Source organism: Tripterygium wilfordii, chromosome 21, assembly GCF_013401445.1.
Source record: "Tripterygium wilfordii isolate XIE 37 chromosome 21, ASM1340144v1, whole genome shotgun sequence".
Taxonomy (NCBI): domain Eukaryota; kingdom Viridiplantae; phylum Streptophyta; class Magnoliopsida; order Celastrales; family Celastraceae; genus Tripterygium; species Tripterygium wilfordii.
Window position 1 is genome coordinate 13,877,499 of NC_052252.1, and position 25,235 is coordinate 13,902,733.

The 25,235-nt window shown below is 36.6% G+C and overlaps 7 protein-coding genes across 10 annotated transcripts; 1 reads left to right on the forward strand and 6 right to left on the reverse strand.

Annotated features, from left to right (window-relative positions):
• Positions 1-1,605: 1,605 nt before the first annotated feature.
• LOC119988821 (cysteine-rich receptor-like protein kinase 10) lies at positions 1,606-5,191 on the reverse strand. The gene is made up of 7 exons (XM_038834013.1): positions 4,198-5,191; positions 3,568-3,690; positions 3,351-3,490; positions 3,016-3,226; positions 2,675-2,912; positions 2,282-2,432; positions 1,606-2,208 (listed from the first exon to the last, which is right to left on the reverse strand). The coding sequence occupies exons 1-7, from the start codon at positions 5,009-5,011 to the stop codon at positions 1,903-1,905; spliced, it is 1,983 nt and encodes a 660-aa protein (XP_038689941.1). The 5' UTR covers positions 5,012-5,191; the 3' UTR covers positions 1,606-1,902.
• Positions 5,192-8,208: 3,017 nt separating this feature from the next.
• On the forward strand, positions 8,209-12,017 carry LOC119988824 (probable UDP-3-O-acylglucosamine N-acyltransferase 2, mitochondrial). Of its 2 annotated transcripts, XM_038834018.1 has the most exons (10): positions 8,210-8,545; positions 8,810-9,017; positions 9,203-9,279; positions 10,010-10,059; positions 10,411-10,475; positions 10,588-10,639; positions 10,713-10,783; positions 10,926-10,992; positions 11,568-11,639; positions 11,805-12,017. In XM_038834018.1, the coding sequence occupies exons 1-10, from the start codon at positions 8,389-8,391 to the stop codon at positions 11,877-11,879; spliced, it is 894 nt and encodes a 297-aa protein (XP_038689946.1). In that variant the 5' UTR covers positions 8,210-8,388; the 3' UTR covers positions 11,880-12,017. The 2 variants fall into 2 exon arrangements, with proteins under 2 accessions (XP_038689948.1, XP_038689946.1); XM_038834020.1 differs by lacking the exons at positions 10,411-10,475; positions 10,588-10,639 and having other exon boundaries at positions 8,209-8,545.
• A 205-nt stretch (positions 12,018-12,222) lies between these two features.
• Positions 12,223-15,438, reverse strand: LOC119988823 (putative receptor-like protein kinase At4g00960). 3 transcript variants are annotated; one of them, XM_038834017.1, is made up of 8 exons: positions 14,976-15,291; positions 14,557-14,901; positions 14,240-14,377; positions 14,015-14,136; positions 13,719-13,929; positions 13,073-13,310; positions 12,819-12,969; positions 12,223-12,696 (listed from the first exon to the last, which is right to left on the reverse strand). In XM_038834017.1, exons 1-8 carry the CDS (start codon positions 15,142-15,144, stop codon positions 12,442-12,444), a joined length of 1,629 nt encoding a protein of 542 aa, XP_038689945.1. In that variant the 5' UTR covers positions 15,145-15,291; the 3' UTR covers positions 12,223-12,441. The 3 variants fall into 3 exon arrangements, with proteins under 3 accessions (XP_038689945.1, XP_038689944.1, XP_038689943.1); XM_038834016.1 differs by having other exon boundaries at positions 14,015-14,133; positions 14,557-15,438; XM_038834015.1 differs by having other exon boundaries at positions 14,557-15,437.
• Positions 15,439-17,118: 1,680 nt separating this feature from the next.
• On the reverse strand, positions 17,119-18,224 carry LOC119988830 (protein NDR1-like). The gene has a single exon (XM_038834030.1). The coding sequence runs from the start codon at positions 17,853-17,855 to the stop codon at positions 17,256-17,258; it is 600 nt and encodes a 199-aa protein (XP_038689958.1). The 5' UTR covers positions 17,856-18,224; the 3' UTR covers positions 17,119-17,255.
• A 21-nt stretch (positions 18,225-18,245) lies between these two features.
• Positions 18,246-19,427, reverse strand: LOC119988829 (NDR1/HIN1-like protein 3). Its single transcript, XM_038834029.1, has one exon. The coding sequence runs from the start codon at positions 19,239-19,241 to the stop codon at positions 18,636-18,638; it is 606 nt and encodes a 201-aa protein (XP_038689957.1). The 5' UTR covers positions 19,242-19,427; the 3' UTR covers positions 18,246-18,635.
• A 783-nt stretch (positions 19,428-20,210) lies between these two features.
• LOC119988826 (NDR1/HIN1-like protein 26) lies at positions 20,211-21,197 on the reverse strand. Its single transcript, XM_038834023.1, has one exon. It carries the CDS (start codon positions 20,979-20,981, stop codon positions 20,250-20,252), a length of 732 nt encoding a protein of 243 aa, XP_038689951.1. The 5' UTR covers positions 20,982-21,197; the 3' UTR covers positions 20,211-20,249.
• Positions 21,198-21,839: 642 nt separating this feature from the next.
• LOC119987964 (F-box protein CPR1-like) lies at positions 21,840-23,108 on the reverse strand. The gene is made up of 2 exons (XM_038832877.1): positions 22,909-23,108; positions 21,840-22,722 (listed from the first exon to the last, which is right to left on the reverse strand). The coding sequence occupies exons 1-2, from the start codon at positions 23,106-23,108 to the stop codon at positions 21,840-21,842; spliced, it is 1,083 nt and encodes a 360-aa protein (XP_038688805.1).
• Between the last annotated feature and the right edge of the window lie 2,127 nt (positions 23,109-25,235).

Genomic DNA, 25,235 nt, shown 5'->3' on the forward strand with positions numbered 1-25,235 from the left:
TCCATAAAAAACTGAAAAAAGACCGGCTTGGCCGAGTTACTAAAAGGCCGAAATAGTACTGCTGGAAAGCCCGATAGCACTAATGAGCATCAATAAGCCCGGCCCAACTAGGGTTTCACTCTTCTAAATTAGATAAAAAGGTCATAAGTTCGTCCCGAATAAAATTGAGAAACTTCAAGCCATCAAAGTGGAACTTTGTAGTTTGTACTATATTTATTGTTTTTATATGTCTAATTTCTTACTGAATTATTATAGTAGAAAAAAACCTAGTAAAAGATCTCCAGGCTGATTGATTAGTAGAGAGTTGGGGTTGACGGTGCTGAAATGAGATACCCAGAAATCTGAAAATAAATGGTGATGGTAGCCTGGTTGGGGTAACAGTAACACCAGATGCACAAAGTCTTATCTTAAATTCAAGACTAGCCTCCTTGCATTTTGAATGAAAGCTATCTCTCACCAAATTTAGAAAACGAGCATGGATGTCTAAGGACCAAAAGTCTACAAAACCCAATTGAGATTTAATCCATTTGGAGTTGTCCATGTCTAGAAAACTGGAATTAGCGCAATCGAGCCTTGAAAATTCTTTGTTCAGTTTTTCAAAGAACAACTACTAGACCACACAAAATATGGAATTAATTCACTTTTGAATCTGGATCAAGAATCAAAAATATCATCACTTCCCAATTAATGGATGTTATAATTGCTCAGTTTTGCCATCTTTCATTTCAATTTCTTTGAGGCAGAGTAAGGAGCATTCGCTTGACAGTGCCACAAATGAGATCAATTCGGGCTGCATCAGCTGAATGCGGCATACTAGAAAACTAAGGCCCCGTTTTGAACACATTTTCTGACAACATTTATCATTTATACTACTTGTTAGTATAAATGCTACAAGTCATCTAAACAACTATTTCTGTCCATGTTCCAATACACTCTTATGGGACATTTTTATTATTTCTAAAATGCTACAAATTTTAACAATTTCACTAGCTTTTCACTAGTTTTTCCCTATTTTGTCCCCATCAATTACCTTTATTCCAGTTTTACCCTCATTTGGATATATTTATATGTATTTGTAAGACAAAAAGATGTTCCACTTATTAAGAAAGTGTTTGATTAAATATCACAATTTTTACACTTTTATATAATTAATTAATTAATAGTAGTCACCGATATTATTATTTAATTATGGGTTGTAAATTAATTATCTTTATTTTATATTCATTAATTTTCTTTATTTTATAAATTTAAAACTTTGATGTTTATATACATTTATATGTATTGCCTACGGTTAAAATGTTTAATAGCCCTACGTGTAATTTGTCACAATATGCTACACAGAATAATTGTTACCAGCAAAAGTACAACCAAACACCTACCCAACATTCATGCAACATTTCTATTAGTATATCTACTACTTTCAAGAAGTTTTACCAGACTAGACCTGAGTTTCATCACACTGTCTACACTAAGTCCCTAAAACAAAGTAAGTCAATACTTTGAGAAGGACAAAACCTAATTCTGGCTCATGGAGAAGTCATTCTAGTAATTAAGTAAACAATGGCTGCTAGGCTTGGCTGACGGTGAGACAAAGGGTACAAGAGGTTTAGCTCCAATGACCGAAGTTCGAAGCTATTTTATCATCACCAACAATCGAGACATAAACAAGCATATGAGTTTCAATGAGCTTTACACAAATACATTACTGCAGAACCAAAGAAGCATCACATTCAAACAGTATTTCAGCCTATCATGTTCGTAAGGTATTGTCTTTGAAAGACCATACAAAAAACAAGAGTCTTTAAGTATGAAAGAATATTCAAGTGTTCAATATATTAGGGAGTGATTCAATATGACTTACTGCACTTCCCATTAGTTGCATTGTGAGAGGATCCATGTTTACTATCTTGCAGTCAAAGATAGGTCTGATGAAAGAGATCCTGTTGCTGCCCCACTCATGGAAGATTGATCAGACATGGTAGTGAACCTACCAGCATGCCATGAAGGTGGCGATGGTGTAGGAAGTGCTAACAAGTGGCCCCCGAGCATGAGAATAACATATGACATGGTTGGACGATCGGCAGGATCATTCTGGACGCATAACAATGCAATATGGATCCATCTCAAAGCCTCACTTGTGGGACAAGTATCGACTATGTCCGGGTCTATTAATTTCAGTCCTTGGCCTTCAGTCCATAACTTCGATGCCTGTCAGGTTACATAATCAATGAATGAAACCTTGCGATCAGGCAGACACAGATGATTAAAAGAAAGGACTTACATATGATAGAAGGTTTAGCGCATCATCTCGCTCGTAGAAGCCTCGGCTCTTTTGACCAGTGATGATCTCCAACATTAGGACTCCGAAGCTGTACACATCAGACTTAACAGAAAACAGTCCTTCCAACGCATACTCTGGCGCCATGTATCCGCTGTTAAAAATATGATCAGAAATTCAGAACAAAATAAGAGGCAAATCTAACCTGTTATGAGCAAAAGAGTCGATAACAACAATATGACATGAAATTTTCTCCCCATTATTGTGCAATTTTGGAGGAATTGAAGTTAATGAATTACTTATTCTTCTGTCAGTGAACAGAGTACTATGTTCATTTGATCACTTCTTATCATCATTTCCAATGTAGATGTAAAAAAAATGATAGGAAAGGCTTACTATGTGCCAACAACTCTTTCAGTGTTAGCTTCCAATTGATTGCCTCCGAAAATCCTAGCAGTGCCAAAATCTGATATCTTTGGGTTCAACTCATCATCCAACAACACATTGCTTGCTTTCATATCTCTGTGGATAATTTTGAGCCGAGAGTCCTCGTGTAGATATTGAAGACCCTTGGCAGTTCCATTTATAATGTTAGCCCGCTTCGCCCAATCTAATTCTTTTCGTTTTATTGGATCTGCATTTGCAGCATAAATAAAACACAAAAAGATTGGAAAAAATTTAGCTTCCAAAACAAAAACTACTCTGCCTTGAAAGATAAAGAGAGACACACAGCTAACCAAAAAGGAAGGTGTCAAGGCTAGTATTGGCCATGTATTCATAGACCAAAAGCTTTTCATCTCCAGCCAAGCAGTATCCCAAAAGTCTCACAAGGTTTTTGTGTTGAAGCTTCACAATCAACATCATTTCATTCTTGAATTCTACAATTCCTTGACTTGATTTCATTGAAAGCCTTTTAACTGCTACTTTTTCCCCGTCCGGTAGCTCACCCTATCAAGTGTGGAGTGCAGATTACTTCAAAGTTCAATAAAAATGACATAATTAAACTAATCACGAAAACAAGTGAACCCCATTTCTAATGAGATAATTATTAGAAAACTGAACATCTTATGACCTTGTAAACAGGACCAAAACCTCCTTCTCCAAGCTTGTTTGCATTAGAGAAATTATTCGTAACTTCCCTTATCGTTGTTAGATTGAAGTAACGCATTTCTACACTGTTGTTGTCATGATCAGTCAACATCGTTTGCGTTTCTGAATAAAAAAATTAAGTTAGAAGAGAGTTTCAATTTAATAATGTTAAATTTAGGCAGATAACTAATTACTTCTACCTTCGTGACTTTGTTTGTTTCTATAGCAATATACATAGTAGCATAAACCCAAGAGACCAACTACTACGGCGGATGTAACTACGACAATGATCACCGTCCTTGTTGCTCTCTTGCCTCCATTTCCTGCGTTTACATCAAGTAATTTACCTTAATCTTCTATTTATATATATATATACACTCTTTAGATTGTAGTGGTATATATGCTTTTCAAGCGTTCAATTGTTTCACACAGAGTGATTTGAAAAATAATTAATTAACTATCCATCAATCTAATTTATTAAAGAGTTAGAATTATAATTGGATTTTAAGTATAATTTCTAACACAAGAATTGTTATAAGAAAAGAAAAAAGTTAATAATTTTAAATAAAACCATATTTAACATCCTTATTTATTTTATCAGGAGCCGCAAAAAACAGAAAAACACACCCCACGCACCCGTATAGAGCTCCGCGATAGAAGCTAAATGTTAACTCTGTTGTCGTCTATATAACTGGTGTTTTAAGGCAGGCTCAATAGGCCTTCTTAATACTAAGCAAAGTTAGAAATTTTGAAAAATTGGTGTTTTAATGTATAGACTTCCACTTGAGCAAAAAAACTTAGAAACATTAAAGAGTGGCTTCAAAAGTTACCTTTACGACTAACCGTAGGAGGAACAGACAGAGGTGAAGGCGGTGGAGACAGAGGTGATGGTGGTGGAGACAGAGGGCCTGGAGCCGCAGATAGATTATAGAACGGGTATGTTTCATACCTAACGGTACAGCTAGGGGTCAGAGTTCTTGCTCCTACGCTCCCATTTCGAAGGTATGCAATGGCAAATTTGAGACATCTCTGACAATTTTCCTCAGAAAGGTCCTGAGTGCACTGTGCAAGTGTGTACAGAGCATCAGACGACGACGGGAAGTTCATCTCTCCTGTTGCAAACTTTTTAGCACTACTTGCAGCCCTACTCGCTACTTCATTCACCGTGGCTCGCACTAGGTCCTGATAGCTGGTTCGGTTTGGGCCGTTCTGCGTATTGTACAAAATAAGAGCATCTTGGTTTACACTATTGAAGAAGGATAGGTTGGAGTAACGAAGAAGACATTTGTCGTACCAGATTACAGAAACTTTCTCTACAGGACACATTCGAACTACCTCTTTGGTAGCAAAAGTGACACAGTCTTGGCAGACATAGGTGGAGAGGTCGCCACGGCAGAGGAAGAGACCGTAGACGGTGTCAGGGGTTTGGCCGGTGGTAGTGTTATAGAAACCATCATTCCTAGTGGAGTTGGATGCGAGAGAGGAGAGGAGGAGATTGAGATTTGATTGGTAAGTGCTGTTCGGGGTGAAAGTGGTTGTATTTGGACAGATATGGTATAAATAATTTGGTTCAGCTTTGCTAGTAACTGGAAGACCAGGCAGGAACAGAAACACAATTGCCATGGACATTATGAAAAGGGACATTCTGATAGTCAATTCCTGATCCTCTAAGCTTCTTATCAGGACAAGATGTTGCCCTTTTTCTAATTTTCTCAATCTCTGTTTATGGAGTTTCAAATTCAGCAAACAGAATAGATTAATGGGATACTGTCCACATGAACGAACAATGAGGATGCAAAACAGAGGGTCCCTGCTATTGGGAGAGACGTTGACTTACGTCAATAAAACCAAGTCATGCCACCAATTTTTACTTATTTCTTATTTAAGAGAAAAATATATAGTGTTTTATTTATGTTTTGATAGAGATAGTCTCGGCCTCTCGGTCTGAGAGAGAGAAAACTCAACACAACCAAAATTTTGAAATGTCATTAGAGGAAACATGTCAATCTAATTAATTGATGGAAAAGGGTCTGAAAAATCTAAGATAAGCCACCACGCACTGTCTCCCCCAATTCCCTGTCATGTGTTTATTTATTTTTTTGACGATTTTTTTTCTTTATTTTATGACTTAAGGGCACATGTAAGATGAAAGTCTCATGAATAATTTTGAATGACCAGGGAGTTCAGGTTGTTGAATGGCTTTAATGAAATCAATTCATTTTCTTCCATAGAAGCTTCAGGAAGCTGTAAATCACATACTCTCCTTGATGTCATGTAGCAGAGCTCTCTAGCTTCACCCTTGCTAGGATCTCCTCACCAGGTGTACCTACCCCATTCTCCTATCGATTTATTTTTGAGTTAACTAACAATAAATCACTCAAATAAAACTTGCTCAATCAATCAGTTACATAAGTGTGGATAAGATTTATTCAATTAAAAACAAATCATTTAAAATAATTCTTTTATTGAACATGTTACCCTCAACCCTTATAAATTGAGACTCAAAGTTTGCACATCAGAGTTATATTTTTGAAATCAATGTGTTTGAACAGTCATAAGCTCATAGCTAACTCGTTCGATTTTCAATTGAAACGATTTTTGAGACTTTCAAAAGAAGACTCTAAGACCCAAATAATTTGTCTAATATATTTTTAAGGATTCAAACGTTTAAATGTCAAATCATGGCTCAATGTTTGTGCATCGGACTGTGAATCGTGTAGAAACAAATTTATCTGCTCTAAATTTAACTACATTATATGTTGTGGTTTTGTTATGATTAGTATATATTGAAATTTATATGCACTAAATTTACATTGTATATAAATTATATACTGTACAGATAAATTATATGCTCTATAAATAAATTATATGCACTGTAGATAAATTTATTTATATGCAGTGCAGACAAATTCTATGCACTACAAATAAATAGTTTAGCTGCACTGCAGATAAATTATATGTTTTGTAGATAAAAAAATTTTATGCACTGCAAATTAATTATATAAACTTCACATATAAATTATATATACTTGTAGATAAATAATTATATAAACTTCACATAAATTATATATACTTGTAGATAAATAGTTTTTATGCACTGTAGATTAATTATATTCAATGCATATAAATTATATGTTCTGCAGATAAATAATTTAAACACTACAGATAAATTATATGCACAATTAATATAATATTATCCGTTTTGGATTTAGTCCCGCACAGATTTGCTATTGAGTTTATAGCAAAAGGCCTCGGACCAATCGAGATATTGTCCACACTTGTAATTTATAAACCACTATCTTTTCCATGTCTAGCCAATATGAGACTCTGTACATACACAACATAGACCTTTTGCTCACCCTAGTGAAAAAGGACTGTTTGGAGTAACGAGGAAGACACTTGTTGCACCAAATAAAAGCCACTTTCAACGACAGGACACCTTTGAACTACGTCTTGAGTAGCAAAAGTGACAAAGTTTTGGCAGACATTTGTGGAGAGGTCGCTACGACAAAGGAAGAGGCTGTAAAAAGTGTCAGGGGTTTGTCCGATGGTAGCGCTGTGGAAACCATGATTGTTAGTGGAGTTGGAGACGAGAGATGAAAGGAGGAGATTGAAATTGGGCTGGTAAATGTTGTTTGGGATGAAGGTGGATGTATTTGAACAGATATGGTAAAGATAATATGGATCAGCTTTACTATTAGTTGCAAGAATAAAGAACGTGTCATTTTCTCAATCATTCGATTAAATGGAGGGTTGTGATTTTGAAAATTGTAGATAATTTCAGGTACAATAGCCAATAGGCTTATATTTAAGGCTTTTTTAAGAGGGTGAGATATTGGGGTCCACACACAACTCTTTTATTTAATCATTCTCTCGTTATTGGGAGGGGGGGGGGGGGTGCAAACCTAGTTTATTTGGTGTCAAATGCCAATACCCCCTCACAAACACAACTGCGACGAACATTGTGAAAGATGACATTTTGATAATCATTTCATGATCTTCTCAGCTTCCAATCAGGACAAAGATCTTGCCTATACTGAGTTTTCTCATACTCAGTTTAATGGGAATTTAAATTGAGTAACAGATAGATGGGATAGAGTGGACATGAACGGTGAGGATGCAAGGCAAAGTAGCCCTTATCATACGGGAGATAAAGTTCATGTGGATACAAGTCAATAAAAGCAAAGTCAAGCCACCAATTTTTAATTGTTTATGTTCATACAGGTAGACTACGAAACAGAATAGCAACCATGTGTTTTAGTCAATTGATGGAGATGTGAGTGGAAACTCAGATCAAGCGCAACACTGTGTGGCCCCATTTGTACGTGACCTGATGAGGCGTATATTTCTTTTGGTGGAACCGGGGTATGACTATTCTGCAAATTGTAAAGGCAATTTGTACCTCCAAACCAAATCCGAGCTTTCGGAAAACGGGTCGGTGGAATGAATAATAGAGGCAACTTTGGGAGATGTTGAAACAGGTTTTGAAGTCTGTTCATTGTTTCAAGTCCATAAACATCAACATTATTTTCAATGTTTGGGCTGATTTCTCTGTCAAATAGCCGCTGCAAACAACTGGGGTTGGCTGTTGGCAGCAGCATTCCTTCATATTTTTCTTCCGGGTCTGCAAGTGTTTTAAGATACTGACATACGGGTGACGAGAGACTGATAATCGGTCAATATCAAGTATCAACCACAGGAGGATGAGGAAATAAGAATACGTAGACATGTAAAGTGACCCAGCCCAGCCCAGCCCAGCACAGAACGGGCCACTAGCTCCTGGGACAAACCAGCTACAGTGATTGGCTTGACACATCTAAGAAGTAAGAAGTAATGAATTCGTGATGGGCCTTTTGTTGGTCATCGAACTTCAATGTTCAAAATCTTTTTTTCCCTGGCGCTAACTGCTAAGATAGAGAGACCTTCAAAGTTCAGAGCTTCTCGACTAGGGAATACTGTCGACCCAAATTCAATCTTCGAAATACCTCCTAAACTGACACGCTCACTCTCTTATCCTGGTTATGGCAGTTTATGCTCGAAGATTGTCCTTCTTTGGCCCCTCAAAACCCATCTCCTACCTCTTCTCGAGTAGGGCATTTATTGAAAAGTTTCGTGCTTTATCGCTGTCGCGCAGTTCTTCATGTCACCTTTTCTCGGTCTACTCCTGCAATGAATTTGGTATTTCCTTATTCCTCGGCTGTGAATTACTGGTCTAGTCTAATGTTGGGAACCTGGTACTCTTAGTGTTTGTGGTGAAGCCCACGCACGCTAAGTGTATGTGAAAAGGTCCATAAGGCTTTAAGCCTGCGAATTTTTTTTTTTTTTTTAAAATTTGCTTCCTTTTTTGATTCGAAAATCTCTGGTTTATTTTGGAGGGTTATACCGATATAGTAGTGGTAGACATTTAAGTGGTGTTTGCTTTTGCTGTGATTTCAAGATTAGAGAATGATGCTGAAAACGGTGGACATGGTTTCACGAAATGGCGCAATGGAGGTGGGATCTTCCACAACTCTGCTTGTATTGACCCAACGGTGCTTATTGAGATTGGTGCTATTGTTCAGTCAAAAGCTATAGTTGGGGCAAATGTCAGTGTTGGATCAGGAGCTGTGATTGGACCGGATGTAACAATTGGTCAATCAACAAAGATTGGGTAGAATATCTTCTCTGCGTGCACATAGTGTCTATTGTTTCAATCTGGCATGAATGGCATCTATATCTATTTAGCACTTCATTTGATACAACCTAAACCCTAGTTTTAGAGGTCATTAAAAAGTATTAAGCATTAAGCTGTAAGCATAATTAGTCAGTTTTTGATAAACCTTTACATTTCACCAGGTATAATGTGTCACTCAGTAATTGCACAATAGGTGATTCTTGTGTGATCCACAATGGAGTATGCATTGGTCAAGACGGTAAGGCTGGATTTGGTATACTTTGGTTTTAATGATATTTAGAAGCAGCATTAGATCATTTATATGGTTGAGGTTTTTTTTCAGCTTTGTCTTCTGATACACTTCTTCTTAGGAAAGGGGTTGTTACCCAACTTATCTATTTTTTACTCATCTCTTTCTTATTGAAATAGTGGTATTTATCAATTGATATGTGATTGGGGCCATTGGTATCAGCTGCTACACAATCCTTACCTCACAATTGGTTCATGTTTTTATCAGGCAATAAAAATGGATGATTAAACATATTTAGGTAAAGTTAAACAACTTCTGTGCACAAGGCTTCCGTAGTGGTCGGGGTCGAGGACATGCGTTACATATGCATTGGGCCACATATATTTTGAGAATTGCATCTCTTATTTGATTAAGACACCAAGTGCCTGTTTCTGAATTTTTTTATGAGTTTACTTATTGTGATCCTCTGCCTATTTAAATCATATTATTTTTTATAAACTAATGATTTTATCACAAATGTAATATTTATGAACTTCTTTTCTGTTTCATATTTTTTAGATGTTATCAAAGTTTTATAGTGATCAATGCTTCCGATCTTGTTTAGGATTTATTAATGATTTGTTAACGCTCAATTCCGTCTTTTCTATGAATCCATTTATGTTGTCACGTCTTTTTTGAAACTGAACATTTAATACTTAGCTACTTATGATATTTTCATAGCCACCTTCTGAACCTACAGGATTTGGGTTTTATGTGGATGAGCACGGCAATATGGTGAAGAAGCCTCAGGTAGGTGACAGTATCTAATTTTGTTTACTTGCAAGTTATTTCTGCTCTCTTTCCCTTTTTCCTCCTTTGAATTTCGAATGCTTTTATGTAACATTAGGAAATGCCTATAAGTTAGATATGCAGGAAAATGGGATGATATGTTGCAATAATGAAAAGACCATAGGACTGGTTGTGGTTCAGTGATATTGTTGTTTTCTCGCTATGAAGCTCCAAGTGGTTGCATTAGGTTTTCTTTTTCTTTTTTCTTTTTTGGGGTAAGAAATAGAAAACCTGATGCATTTGTATTTGAATGTATCAGTTTGAGACATTTTGAGATACATTTTATTTTCCTCTCTTTTTTCCTCCTTTTAGATGCTTAATGCTAAGATAGGAAACCATGTGGAAATTGGTGCAAATTCATGCGTTGACAGGGGCAGGTAAGATCCTTGTTGAATTTAATTATTTTCAGAAGTTCGCCTTTACTAAACTAGCTTGCTCTTGGAAGCTGTGTGATCTGGACATCTACTTGTTACCTGTTTGATTATGCAGTTGGAGAGATACGGTTATTGGGGATCATTCAAAGATAGATAATCTGGTTCAAGTGGGTTTTAACTGTTCTGCATTGCTGATATATTTATATTGATATGTAAAAACAAGTCTGCTTTCCACTGCAGATTGGTCATAATGTAGTAATTGGAAGCGGTTGCATGCTTTGTGGACAAGTTGGGATCGCAGGTTCAGCAACGTATGTTCCTATTCTGACTAATGGTCACTGTACTGTTTATTGGGGCCTCTAAACAGTTTGGTATTTAACTGATCCAACTTTCAGTCTAGGTTTAATGCAGTTTTTGAAGGGCTTACATATTTTCTTCTCTTTTTCCTTTTAGGATTGGAGATTATGTTACACTGGGGGGAAGGGCAGCAATTCGCGATCATGTCTTTATTGCATCAAAGGTTGCTTGTTTACTTTGATTTAGCTTATAAACTAATGAATGTTGCTTGTAGCTTTAGATAGGTTCTTCTTCTCATAGACCTTCATGGGAGATGAATTTTTGTTTGTACAAGAAAAAACATGTGACATTCGAATTAAAAGGGAAAAAAAATCCTGGAAAGTGGTGTCCCAAGAAAAGAAACTGGACTGATTATAATTGCCGGGACTAAAGAATGAACTAATTGCTTCTGTATTTAGATTCAATCTCTCTGCCTATACACCTGGGCTCGAAACCCTTGAGGAGTAGACTCATTGGCCCTTATTTGTATGATGTTGTTATCCAGAAAAACTAATTTCATTGGCCTCCATTAGAGGCCATTCAATAGTTTCATCCATATTTTCGCCTTGTTCGATGTGGAAATATTGGCTGTCTTATCTTTCTAGCAAGTGTTCGCATCATGTATTCCCTTTTTTAATGTATGGACACGAAAACTATACATGATATTCAAAGGCAATCCTAGGGTTGATATTGGAATGATTTGATTGACTAGATATTTCTGTCCTTTTAACTAGATCTCTGTTTATGTTGAGCTCTCAGGTCCGGCTTGCTGCTAATAGTTGTGCCACCAAGGACATCCAAGAGGCTGGGGATTATGGTGGCTTTCCTGCGGTAAGGATAAAATCTTATTTCTGTCTCGCAGTCTGCTAGTAAATTAGTTATGTACCTTTGAGCTTTAAAAGTTACTGCCTTTGCCAACCCTCTTGGTTAAGTTGATTGATGGCAACAGGCAATATCAAATTTATCAGCGAACAATTTGTGTGGCTTACTTTGCAGGTCCCTATTAATGAATGGCGAAGACAAGTCGTTGCTAAGTTTAGGACTACAAAGAAGGAACTCCCACAGGGATGATAGGAAATGAAATCACAGGTCAAAATATCTTGGATTTAACAGTTCAAATGCACGTGTGGCATGTGTTGTGTAGAATTATTCAAGCATTCAGCATACGTTTACGTTGGCCTCAAATTTTTGAAGGGTAAAATTGTGTAACCAGTTGTTAAAATGGCAACCAACAAATGCATAACGTTGAATGCATTTGTATGTTCAAAATTATTCGTGAATCCTTTGTATTCAAATATTTGATAATCATTGCTCTTAACATGAAAAGATATAAGTAGAAAATTAAGAAAATATCTAGACGTTCCTAAAAGAAAAATTAGAGATAATATAGTTTTCTTCTTATAAGTGGGGAAAAAATGTAAAACTTATTTTCATTCCCTTAAGCCCCTTAATTTGGAAAGACTAAAAGAGGGGGGAAATGATAACAGCTACAAAATAGAATTTTAAACCTTTAACCGTAAGTCCAAGCACGCCCAATGTCTATCCACTTTCAGTCTCTAGTACTGATAAATACAGCAATCTTATGATGAAAGAATATGCAATACTGCAAGTGAAGCGGCCACCTGATGCCTAATCAGGTGGAAGATGTCAAAGACAATTGTTTTTTGCCACAACTGGTGAATGCAGGTTGATTGGGGAGTTGCAGGCTGACAGAATCACTGTTAAGCATGACAACTACTGAAGCCATGGTGGGTCTGTCTTCCATATCTTCCTGAACGCACAGCAACCCGATGTCAATGCATCTAATCACTTCTTGTTCGATACAGGAATCCCTCAACGCTGGATCCATTATTTGCAGGGGTGTTCCACTTCTCCAATTTCTCCAAGCCTGAAACAATACAGGTAACATGTTAATGCCTTTCAATTTCTGTTCAAATAGGGGAAGACATTGATGTTACACAGCATTATGGAAATTTTCAAAAAGTATTTAATGGTCTAACTTGTACTCACATTGCCGAGAAGGCCTTCACCACAGCTTGACTCGTAGGAGAGGCTGTTCTTCCGACCAGTTATAATCTCTAGAATTAGGACACCGAAACTGAAAACATCGGATTTTACTGATATCTGTCCATAGTTTATATACTCTGGAGACATGTACCCACTACAAGTCACCAGTAACCATGAAGTTAGAAATAAACGGCAAAAATGCAACTCCTAGCTGCCTTATTGCTAACATCTTAGAAGTAGTAGGATCTGAAACTTACTATGTCCCAACAATTCTATTTGTGTTTCCTAGAGTCTCATCTGCACCGAAAATTCGAGCAGTGCCAAAGTCTGAAATTTTGGGGATCATGTTTTCATCAAGCAATACGTTGCTGGCCTTTAGATCACGATGTATAACTCTAAGCCGAGAATCTTCGTGAAGGTAAAGAAGCCCTCGAGCAATCCCTAAGATGATCTTGTACCGTCTTGGCCAATCCAATTGTCCCTTTTTTTCAGCATCTATGATATGAAAGAATTGAGAGTCAAGACTTAAAGTATACATAGAAAATGGGCGTTCTGATACTGAAATTTATATTCCTATGCCCCACCACCATACCATGTTAGCTTTTTGTTCTGCATTTGATGTGATATTATTGAAAAAACTATTCCATTTCTACATAACCAAATCTAGCATATCAAATGAACAGCCCCCACACTCTCCCCACTTCCAAACACCTTTAAGACTTGTGCTCTGGTACTTAGACTTTTCCACGTCTTCATTCCGCTTGTTTTATTCTCTTTCATATTAGATTATATATAAATTAATTAACACAGTCACACACTCAGATGTAGAAATGTTAAGAAGCCAATTTGTCAGCGAATAGATGCATGTCAAAAAACTATATATAAAATTATTAAGGGACAAACCAAAGAGATGGTGGTCGAGGCTTCCATTGTGCATATATTCAAATACTAGTATCTTTTCTTCTTTTTCGGAGCATAGACCCAGTAGTCGCACAAGATTTCTATGCTGAAGCTTTGCCACTGATTCAGCCTCATTCTTGAATTCTTCAACTCCTTGCCCCGAGCTTTTCGATAGTCTCTTTGCAGCTATCGTTTGTCCATTAGGAAGTATGCCCTGAAAAATTACATTTATGATTGTCATAGACTTTAAGCATGGATGCTTTTTATAGATAAAATGGAATATTGACGCTACTCCTTACCTTGTACACAACACCAAATCCTCCTTCTCCTAACTGGTTATTATCCAAGAAGTGATCTGTCGCAGCTTCGATGGTACTTAATCCAAAGTGCAAGAACTCTATGGTTGATACTTCACTTCCTACTACCCAACCAAACAGTAAATGAATTAGCAAAGCAAATTAAGGTTTTTTTTTTCCTGGTGAACAAAACAAGCATTTGCCTTTTCTCTTAGAATTATCACATACCATTTCTTTCATCTACAAAGTGGAAGTGCTTCTTCCCTTTTTTCTTTTTAAGGAACCAGTAGATTAGACCAGAGAGCACCACAGCCACCACCACAAAAGTTACCGATACAACAATTGCAATAATTGTTCGCAATGAACCTACAAACATTGATATTATAATTATACTTAGATATAGACATAAAACAACACCCAGTGCCCAAAGGGGCGACTTTGTCTAAACTTACTTGGTGTTATAGAGGACTGTTTGTGTGATTAAATTTGTGATTCTTAACTCCTAACTTCTATGGAGAAAACTGTATATTAGCATTGCAGCTTACCTTTTGATTTTGATGAGCTGGTAGTAGCATAGAAGGCATACTCCTCATACCTGATGGAACAACTAGGAAACAAAACCCTGCCCCCAATTTTTCCCGTACAGCAACTTGGAAGGCTTTCAATAGCTTCCCGGAGACATTTTCCGCAGTCTCCTGCAGAAATATCTGGTGAACACTGTGCAAAGCTATAGATCTTAGCCTTATTGAACGTAGAGTCTGCTGTTACAAACTTCCTTGTCGTATTTGATGCTCCATAAAGCGCAACTACCCGACTAACGAAAGACTCAAACTTAGCCTTCAAGAACTGAATAAAGTGATCTGGGTCTTCAATATTTTCTCGATTCTGGCCTGACATAGAAGGTTTTACTTCCATGATAGAGAAGAAATTAATATTGGAGTAACGCAACGTGCACTGGTCATACCAAATGATCGATGTTTTTTGTGAAGGGCAGCTCTTAATGATGCTTTTGCTAGCATCTCTAACACAATCTTCACAATTGTTGGGAGTGAGATCTCCTCTGCAAAGAAAGCTACCATAAACCGCTTCCGGCGTGTTTTGGCCGGCAGTGGAGTTGTAAAACCCTGCTTCATTCCTAGAGTTCTCCAACAGGGAAGAGAGGACCAGATTGAGATTGGCCTGATAGGTGCTGTTTGGAGCAAAGAGAGAATTTCTTGAACAGTTGTGGGCTATATTGGTTAAGACAGCTTGAGTTGAAAGGATTAGCAAGCTGGATATGCAGAGAACTACTAAGGGAGTCTCCATGGATTCTGACACAGCTAACTGATGAGATGGATGCTTATGACTTTATGAAGGTTGTCACACGTCTTTTGGAAAATTATAAGGAAAATATGATTATTCAGTAGAAAGAAAATAAAGTAGATTATTCATTATTGTATAAAACAGTGAAGTAAAGATGGCTTTATATAGCAATTTGAGGTTGTCTTTTGGATTCATGTATACACATGGGCCGCAAGCTCTTGAAACAGACAAGTGAGAGATAATTCTCTCAAAACTTTTTTGGCAGCGAAAGATCATTCGAGGCCACCAAAGGAAAACGCTTGAAATTACAGGAGGTCCCATTGTAACACCATTTTTGAGCAGCAGAAAATTTTGTTTTAATTTTTAAAAATTATAAATGTATAGTATTCATCCTAATGAATCCAACGATATTTTTTTTATCCGAAACAAAAATCAAATTTAATATGAAAAAGACGTGATAATTCTAGAATGTTGGATATAAACTAAAAATATTTGATGTTTTGATTGCGATGAATTTGATTTTTGTTTCAAACAAAAAATAAATCGTCGGGTTTGTTATGATGAGTATTACACATTTGTAATTTTTCAAAAATTAAAATAAAAATGTTTACTACATAAAAATGAAATTACAGCAGGTCCCCACCACTCAAGAAGCACCTCAGAAATATTTGAAGAGCGAGAAATGTTTCAGATAATTGAAAAAATCTCTAAGAAAAAATTTATGGTGATATTTTTTTTTGGATTTGTTATGAAACATAATAGAAAGAAAAGGAAAGTAGATAATAGCATTAACTATTGTCAATATAATAGTTGTTTGAATAAAAGAAAAACTAGATCAAAACAATATAATCGATATAAATCAGTAAAATAAATAGTTTTGCTAGTTATTGAAGGGAAGGATGTGTATGGAAGTTCAAATTCTTGTAGCCAAATGTAGATGCAGAGACTTCAAGGAGATCTGTGGTGGCCAATGGTTGACTTGAAGTCAAAAAGGATTTAATTACAACTTCCAAGTCAATTCCATTTGTGTGGAAATAACTTATTATTTGGCCAACTAAATCCAAATCATTTTTGGGCATTAAATTTAACTGACAGTTTCTATTTAAGCGTTTGTGACTAAAACACATCAACAGTGAAGTAATGGAAAGAGAGAATTAAAGCAATAAAAATGTTTATTAGTGATTCCAGTCATCCCAATAATTCATTTTATTCTTTGATTGATGTAAATGTAGGGCATACAAAATTTGATAATTGAATCAAAGAGTGACATGTCAATCACTTAAATGATTGAGATCTCTACATTTCTAAAGCGAGAGATGAGTGAAGTCAATGTCTTCTCAAATTAACCAGAGTAATGACGTCTATAAAGAGAGAGAATGACACCCACTATGGCGAAACCACTTTAGATAAAGGAGGAAAATAATGCAATGAAATTTAAACAGACATACATTAGTGGAATTTTAAGTCCATGCCCTTAAGAGTCAACAAATAACGAGTAATTAGGCTTTGGGGACCAACTTCATAGATTTCTCCATGTCCAATGACAATTTCTTAATGTGTTTCTGGTAGAAAACTCACCAAGTAAATTCGTGGAAAAGAACCAATAGGTCAAAGGTGATTTGGTCATGGCATCGTGAAAGAGAGAAAATGACGCCCATTATCATACAAAGTTGCCTACAGTTATAAAGCTTCAATGATTCAATGGATTTTGAAGCAAAAGACCAATATTGAAAGTGTGTGTGTCAACGTCAATCTTGAGAGAGGAGCATAGCCTTACTAACAACTACAAATGCAGTAAAAAATTTGAAGAATTGTTCACACACCAGTAAAAAAAAAACAGAATGTATGTACGGTAGAACAGAGAAAAACAATTACATGAAAATCCTGTCATACATGTACAAATACATGAATAAGCCCAACGTAATGTAATTGAACAGTTGTTTCAATGCCATCTAGAGGACCTTAACTTCAATTTCTTAGATGAACGAGCGAGCTCGACCTTCCCTTTTTTATTAGATAATTTCCCGTCCGAACCGATTTTCAGTACACCTTGTAAATCAAGGTTATGATGCTTACTCTTAATGCCCCAGGTCTTGTACTGAATCCTTGTTGATAAAGCAACCTTCAGCTCTGCTGTCGCATTCGAAATTGCACGGAGAAGAGCTTTCTGTATCTTGGGAGTAGTATTTACATGGTTAGGTAATTGTAGGGTTTGATCTTTTGATTGTTGAAAAGCATGAATTGAATTCACACCCACATTGTCCTGCCCAAGGAAAAAGGTTAGAGCAATGACATCATACGTGACAGTAGAGTCTTTGTTTGGGTTCTTAATTGCAAGATCATAACAGAAGGTACTATTTTGATCTTGGTTCATACATGGGGAAGTAGTTCTGGCATTGGCTAATGGAGGGACAGAGAAATTAGAGATGGTGTGGGTGGGTTCTTTGGGACGTAAGCTTAGCCATAGACATAAGGCAAGGAGGCCCAAGAGTGCTATAATCTGAAGAAACCATAGATAGAATCTACTGGTTTCGAACACCATCGTTATTGTCTTTATGGAGAGATTGCTAGGAGGTTATGCTGGATTTTGAGATGCTTTCTGCTAATATTTATTGTTTGTGAAGACTTAGAGAGGTAATGGAAGTTTTGAGTGTGAAGAAAGCTAAAAAGTTTTATTCTTTCCGGTTTAAGGATGGAAAAGAAAAGAATAATCATTGAAACAGGAGCATATATGCATATGCTTTCCTCTGTAGCTACTCCTTTTTCTTTTTTTTCCTTTCCTTTTAGGCCTTTCATATCAGCAAACAACTTACAAGCAAGGAGTGCCTCTTCTATCTTAGGGTGATGCAATAGCTAAAGCCCACGGCGTTCGGCCCAAGGGGTTAGTTTTTGCATGTTTTGAAGAAATCAGGTTTAGAAAGAGCTAGTTTTATTGCTAGAGTCAGTGTGTTCTTTGCATTTGCTGAACTATTAGTCGGCTGCTCTGTCTATAGAATAAGGGTGGTTTACACATTGTCTTGTTGGGCTTCGGAAGAATGGATTTTAGTGGAACTTGTGAACTGATTGTTACTTGTTTGGTTTATAATCATTGTTCATTTCAAGTTGTGTTTCTTTGGAGCTTAATTTGGTTTGTATTTCTGCCATTATTTGATCATGCATGTGAAGCGTACGAAGTGTTCGATAAAATGTCTCTTCCAGTTTGCAACATAGGATGACTGTATATTGGCCTATTATAATCCAGCAACATTGCCATAAGACTTTAAACATGAATTGAACAAACAATTACCTTGAGCCAATATCCATGAAATTGACACTTTTATTGTCATACTTTGCGATGCAGCTTTACATCATCCTCTTCCAATATTCTTCCGTCGGGTCCGATGGGAATATATGCTTCCAAATCCATGAAATGATGCTTTGATTTTGATCTCAATATCTTATATTGGACTGCAGTTTGCAAGCGAACTGTCAAATTTATATGCTTCTCTTTTACCCCTCTCCAGGTCTTCTGGTCTGCATCTGCAAATACGCTGGCTACTGTAGAGATTTTATAGCCTTGATAGAAACCTGGCAGAGGCTTGGAGCTGATAACAGAGTGACCGGAGTACAGGGTTATATAGATGTCGCCGTAGTAGATGCCAATTCGCTTATTGGGGTTCGAGATTTCAAATTGAAGGCTAATAGAATTGTTTTTGGAAACTTTGCTGCGATAAAATGTTGAATTCAATCCGTCTAAAGCTGGAGCATAAGCATTAGTCACCTTGAAAACAGGGATCTTCGGCCTCAAACTTAGCCATATTACGACAAAGACCATGCATAGCAGCACTACAACTTTCAAGAGCCAGAAGCATACAGAAACTAGTGATTTGGAAGGCATGAGAAGAGCCATTTTAAAGGACATGGTTTTAGTGAAGAATTGCTTGAACATAGGAGGATTAGATATGGAATCATCCTGTTATGTCGAATTTAAAGCCAATTCATTCTTCCTACTGAAGCAACTTACTCTTGCTTTATGAATCACTTTTCTTTTGTAAATCTGCGTTGGAAATTGAACTTTACATTCATATAATGTCTACTTAACTTTCTTCTCCTTAGTGTTATGCTCATCTTACTATTGTTCCTTCCAACGCTTTTGTTGATATGTATAATATAACTATAGTTTGAAAGGAACAATAGCAAAAGTGAATGAAAAGCAAGAACAATGGCTTCCTTTACAGAAGATTAAAGTTAATATTAGAAGATAAGTGAAAGAAAAGATTAGCCCCTTATAGAGGAAGAATCAACTTTATTGTCTTATTAAAAATGATTAACCATAACACATGAGCACAGCGTTAGGGGTTTCCATTCGGTTTTCGGTTCGGTTTTTAACCGAATTCAAAATGTTTGAATTGATTCGGTTATGATGTTTTAAAATTCAGAAGCGAAATAACCATATTTTTTTGGATCATATTAGTTTTCGGTTTTGAAGAAATGGAAGAACTATGAATAATCTCAAATAGAGTGAGAAAATAACCCATGATCGAGTCCAACTCCATCTAACGAAATTTGATAAAAATTCAAGATAATGATAATAAATACATTATCTCATCACAGTTAAAGAAAAATAAATGTACAAGATTGAGAGAAATAATATAATCAGAAAAAAAATATATATATACATGAAGTTGTCTCCCCACTTTCGCTTAAGCAACAATCAATCTTAATTTATGTGAATTTCAAAGTGATAAAAGCACCATGAGTTTTAATTAATCAATCTTAATTTATAATTTATTATGGAGAATTAATGAGAATTTTACATATAATATAATATATATTAATATCATTCATTTTTTCGGCTATATCCGAAATCATAACCGTATCCAAAAATATGATAATCACGGTTCAGATCGATTTCTCAATTGCGGATGGATTGTGACGCACCCTTGCACAGTGCAGGTCAAGTGAAATAGACTGGGCATCTCTTGTCTTTTGAAGTAGGCAAGATATTGCCATCCGGGCCCACTTCAAGATCACAGTTGGCGTGCAGCCTATGGCGCTTACTGTGCCACGTGGAAACCTTGAATCGAATGGTCGACGTTATATCCAAACGAAACACCACCGACCCTTGACCACGATCATTCCCACGATGACTGTTGACCGTCAAATTACCCCCACTCATCTCTTTGTACACGATGACAGTATTCTTGGGCTTCTGATAAAACGGGTGCAATAATGGAGTTGACCCAATCATCCGGTCCTTGTAATAAACCGACCCTTTCATGGAATCATAGTAAATTCCCATATCTTTGTTCGGGTTCCGGATCGTAACATTGAATGTTATCGTGGCATTCTTGAACCCAGTCGATTGACCCAGACCCGGAACCGAAAATTCATGGATATGAAATCGGGGCCTATGCGGACGCAGACTGAGCCATAAAATAAATATCACAATACCAACAATTAAAACAAGGGACAAGAAAATGGAACATATGACCTTGGATACCCGGGTTGTGAGGCTTTCACGAACACGGTGGGCATAGTAGTGGGCTGTGTGGCGGCGTTGGACCGGGCGGGGCTTTTCTTGAGAGTGATAAACTGGTAATCGGTCCGGATTTTGCATTTTCTTGGCAAGAAAATGTAGAGGGATTGCAGCACACTTGGTGATGAACTGATCGATGCGCTGGTTCATTGTTTATGTAGGAAGAAGATTGCCAGCTTGAGTTGGATAGGTGAAAGAAAAGAATATGCTCGTTGTTGATTGGGCCGAGTCATATTAGTTGATGAGGAACCTTGTATGAGAAATATTCTAATGTTGTATCTAGGGTTTGTTCATGTACGAGGATAAGGTATAGATGTTCCCTACAGTGTATGTAAGGAACACGTACGTAACATACTAAAGATTTCTTCCTTTCAACATTCACCACCTTTTACCAGCTAATGATCTTTTTCGGTACGATGAGGTGTGACTTATGACTATCGAATTAAAAAAAAGGCCGAAGTAGTATAAGTGAGTTTTGCCAATTAGAGAATTGCGCAAGTGCGCCCAACCCACTCGCAAAGCCCATCAACTTATAAGGGGATAATTCAAACCTATCTAACCAGCCCACGAAACATGGGTTAATTTGGGATTCATTATTTTGGGTCTCATATATTTTAAATCAATAATAATGATGAAAACATATGTATTTATTTTATGTATTTATAGGAGAATTTCTATATATATAACATGACAAAAATTGAAGTGGAAAAAAGAGGCAGTGACCTCTACATTATAAAACAAAAGGATTAAAAGAAATAAGAGTGCTTGATAATTTATGTAGATCCTGACAAAAAGGCAATATGCCCTAATTATTCATTCAGTACCAACATAAATATTACTAACGCGTCTAAATATTGGTCTCTTACTCCAACTGCATTCTTCCTTTTGTGTTCCGCTTGAATCTTCTTGTTATGCTCCTAAAATGGAACTAATTTTTGTAAAACTTTCCTCAAAACTAGTCCATCCCAAAAGCAACCAGGGATTTTAACCACCTTACTGCTTTCCTTCTTAATTATGTCGTCCAAATACAGACTTCTCCCACCCAAGAGGATTCCATCTCCCCCATCTGGAGACCCCAAAACAATCCCATAAACGTCTACTGTAAATTTTGGTCCACGACTCTTCGACCATATACTTCTTCTTCATCACCCATACCCATATGTCTCCAGCAGAATCTGTGTTGGTCATTGAAAGACATGTTCCCCATACACCAAGAGCAATGTTCCTCTCGACGCAATCTGGCAGGGGCACTTGATACAACTCTTCTTTTTCAAGACCAAAACCAACAATGCTACATTTTTTTGTCCCGATTAAAAATGAAACCCAATGCAAGGATTCTTCGAATAACAATCCCCTTCCATGTACAAGTGAATGAGGGCCAGGAAAATCGTCGAGACTCCAAGTCACATGATTTCTTTTCAGGTTGTATATCACAGTCGACAGTAAACTGCTACGGACACGTAATTTCACTATCTTGTAGCTATCGCTGACGGAATCGTATCCGAAGCCGACGCTTGGTGTTGTTGGAAGGCATGTATAAAGCTCACCACGAAATGGATCTGGAAGAATTTGACGCTCTGTCGTAGAGATGTTCCAGATGACAACGTCTTCTTGTGTCCCTTGGTCGTATGTGCAAGACAAAGCTACTAATCCATTGAAAGATCCGATAACTTTGACACAAGAATAGGATCTTCCGAGGTCAGGGTCGGGCGAGAAGGCGATTTCTTTCAATTTGTCGATCGAATCGAAATCGGACGTGAGGAAGCTCGTGGGATTGCTATCGCTTAAGTCATCAGTCTGTATAATCAGCGACTTTTTATTGGTTTGCTTGCGATGAGAATCGAGAAAAAGGGGTTCCTCCAACAGAGAACGCCATGATTTCGATACGCTTCTGAATCAAATTACACTCTTCACAGGTAACATGCAGAGTATATCGAAGATCAATTCAGGAGGGAGATGATAGGACATGCTGCTGCTACTTTGGTTTAGGTTTTTTTGTAGTTTCCAATTGGCAATTATTAAGATTTGGGTGACTACTTAAAACTTTTTAATTTATAACCTAATCACTCACTAATACCTAAAAATATAGGAGTAGGACACTACACTGAGACTTGAGAATTGGGATTTAACATTAGGCCCAAAGCCCATGTTAGCTTCACTCTTTTTGGATGTTCGGCCCAGGTCCAGGTTTGCATGATTATTTGGATTGGTATCATTCCTATTAAAGCGGTAAAGCTCCCATGATGCACCTCTTTCTCTCTCCATAAAATCTGGCATTGTAAATAGATATTCCAAGCATACCAGTCGTCCACATATACTGTTGTTTTACTCTAATTATTTTCGATACATGTCTAACAACTTGTTAATTTAGTTTTCGTAAAACGTTTCATCAGGGTTGGCCCAAACCCAAAGCAACCAAAGCTAGGGTTTTTGAGCACCAAACCCATCCAAGGCTCAAAGGGACCATGTTATTTTAAATTATATATTTTTAGTTTACACAAATAACAGAAGGATTTTGTTGGTTTAATGGTAATATGTTTGTTTTATTTATGCTTATCCCAAGTTCGAATCCCACATGTAGCATTGTGCTCATATCTTTTTCTTATTTTTTTTAGCCTATTTATTTGTGGGTTTGTATATCTTACTCAATATATAAACTCAAATAAAGTAATCAGTAATATATAAGCCCATTATGTTTTTTAGCCTATTTATTTGTGGGCTTGTATATCTTACTCAATCTATAAGCCCAAATAAAGTAATATGCTTATTTTGTTTTTTTTAGCCTAGCTTAGTTATGAGTTTGTATATCTTTTTTTTTTGAAAGGCCCACAGGTCACACACACGCTAAGCCATGCCCGAGAGGCATGAAGGCCACCACATCGGATGAAAAACTACTCAAATCCCAAACCCCCTAGTGAGAATGGAACCCTAAACCTCAAGGTCTTAGGCAGACAACCTGACCAACCAAGTTACCTCCCATTCTCATGAGTTTGTATATCTTACTCAATATATAAATCCAAATAAGTAATAAGCACAGTTCTTATCTTAAATCAAATAGTATATTTATTATTTTTATTGTTAAATCATAATTAGCTTTAAAAGTTTAATTTAGTGGAGATGTTTTATATTTTTTTATTAACAAATACAAGAATTATCTTTTATAATTATATACCGATAAAAATTTTGTGATTACTATCACATTTTGCGATTTTTTTTTTAATAGGGCACCACTAAACCGTGTCGCTTTGGGCACCAAAATGGCTAGGGCCGACCCTACATTTCTTAACAAAAAGATTCCAATAATCAGAGTTTTGTACGAATTTGGACAAAAAGTGAAAAGTTTGTTCATGGAAAGAGTTGAACAATTCCACACCTTCAAAGTGATCTGTTTTACTCTATTTATTGTTCTTATATGGCAAGAATATGATCAGTTTGATTAATACACAAGAACGGAGTCCTATGTGATGGGATTTTGAAGTGATCATATAACATAACAAAGGAGTCTATATATGTGGTGCGAGTGCGACTTTGAACTGATCATACATGATTGTTTTGGAAAATAACGTTTATGACATGAGGTCGGCAATAGAAACTAAATCTAACGTACAGAGAATTATAATCATGTTTGTGCCCGACCAGGACGGAACAGGATATACATTAACTTGTCGGTTTTAATTAATAGGAATGGTATTAATTAGTTTTATTACCAAAACTAAAGGGAATCCAGGAGTTGGCTTGTTTTAGACAATTAATTTTGATCCAAAGTGGTTATATTCTTTGACTTGGTATAGAGTAATAGAGAGGCAAGTACGTACGTAAATAGGTAGCACCAGTAGCAATCAATTCAAAGCTTGATCGAGGTGCCTTACATTGCATGGGCGCCTAGCTATGCGTGACTCTTTTATCTTATGGTTCAAAACATTTGACCAAATTATGCCCTTTATTATGAGAGTCTTCTTCCTTTGATTTGGTGTCAAATTGTTCATGAAACATGACGGGTACGCCACCCCTAGTTTACAAATGTCGTAATGCATGGGTTCCCTCACCCCGAAACCAACGTATATCCTCCTTATTTTGTTCTTTTCGACAGTTTCGGTCTCCATTTTTAACTTCTCAACTCTGGTCTCTTGATAATAACAGCAATAAATAATGCATGGGAGCAAAACTTCTTTTTTTTAAAAAAAAAAAATTCTTTAAGGCAAACAAAATGTATATTATTATGTGGAGTAAAGTATGAATAAACATATATTATATGAGGTAAAATCTAAATACATTTTACATGTTTATGACCCTTCAAAAGTCTTATATGGGAATATTGTTTTGCTTCACTATCAATACATACAATATCAGTCTTCTTTTTTGATCGATGAACCACTTGCGCGCTCAGCATGCCCTTCAGACAAT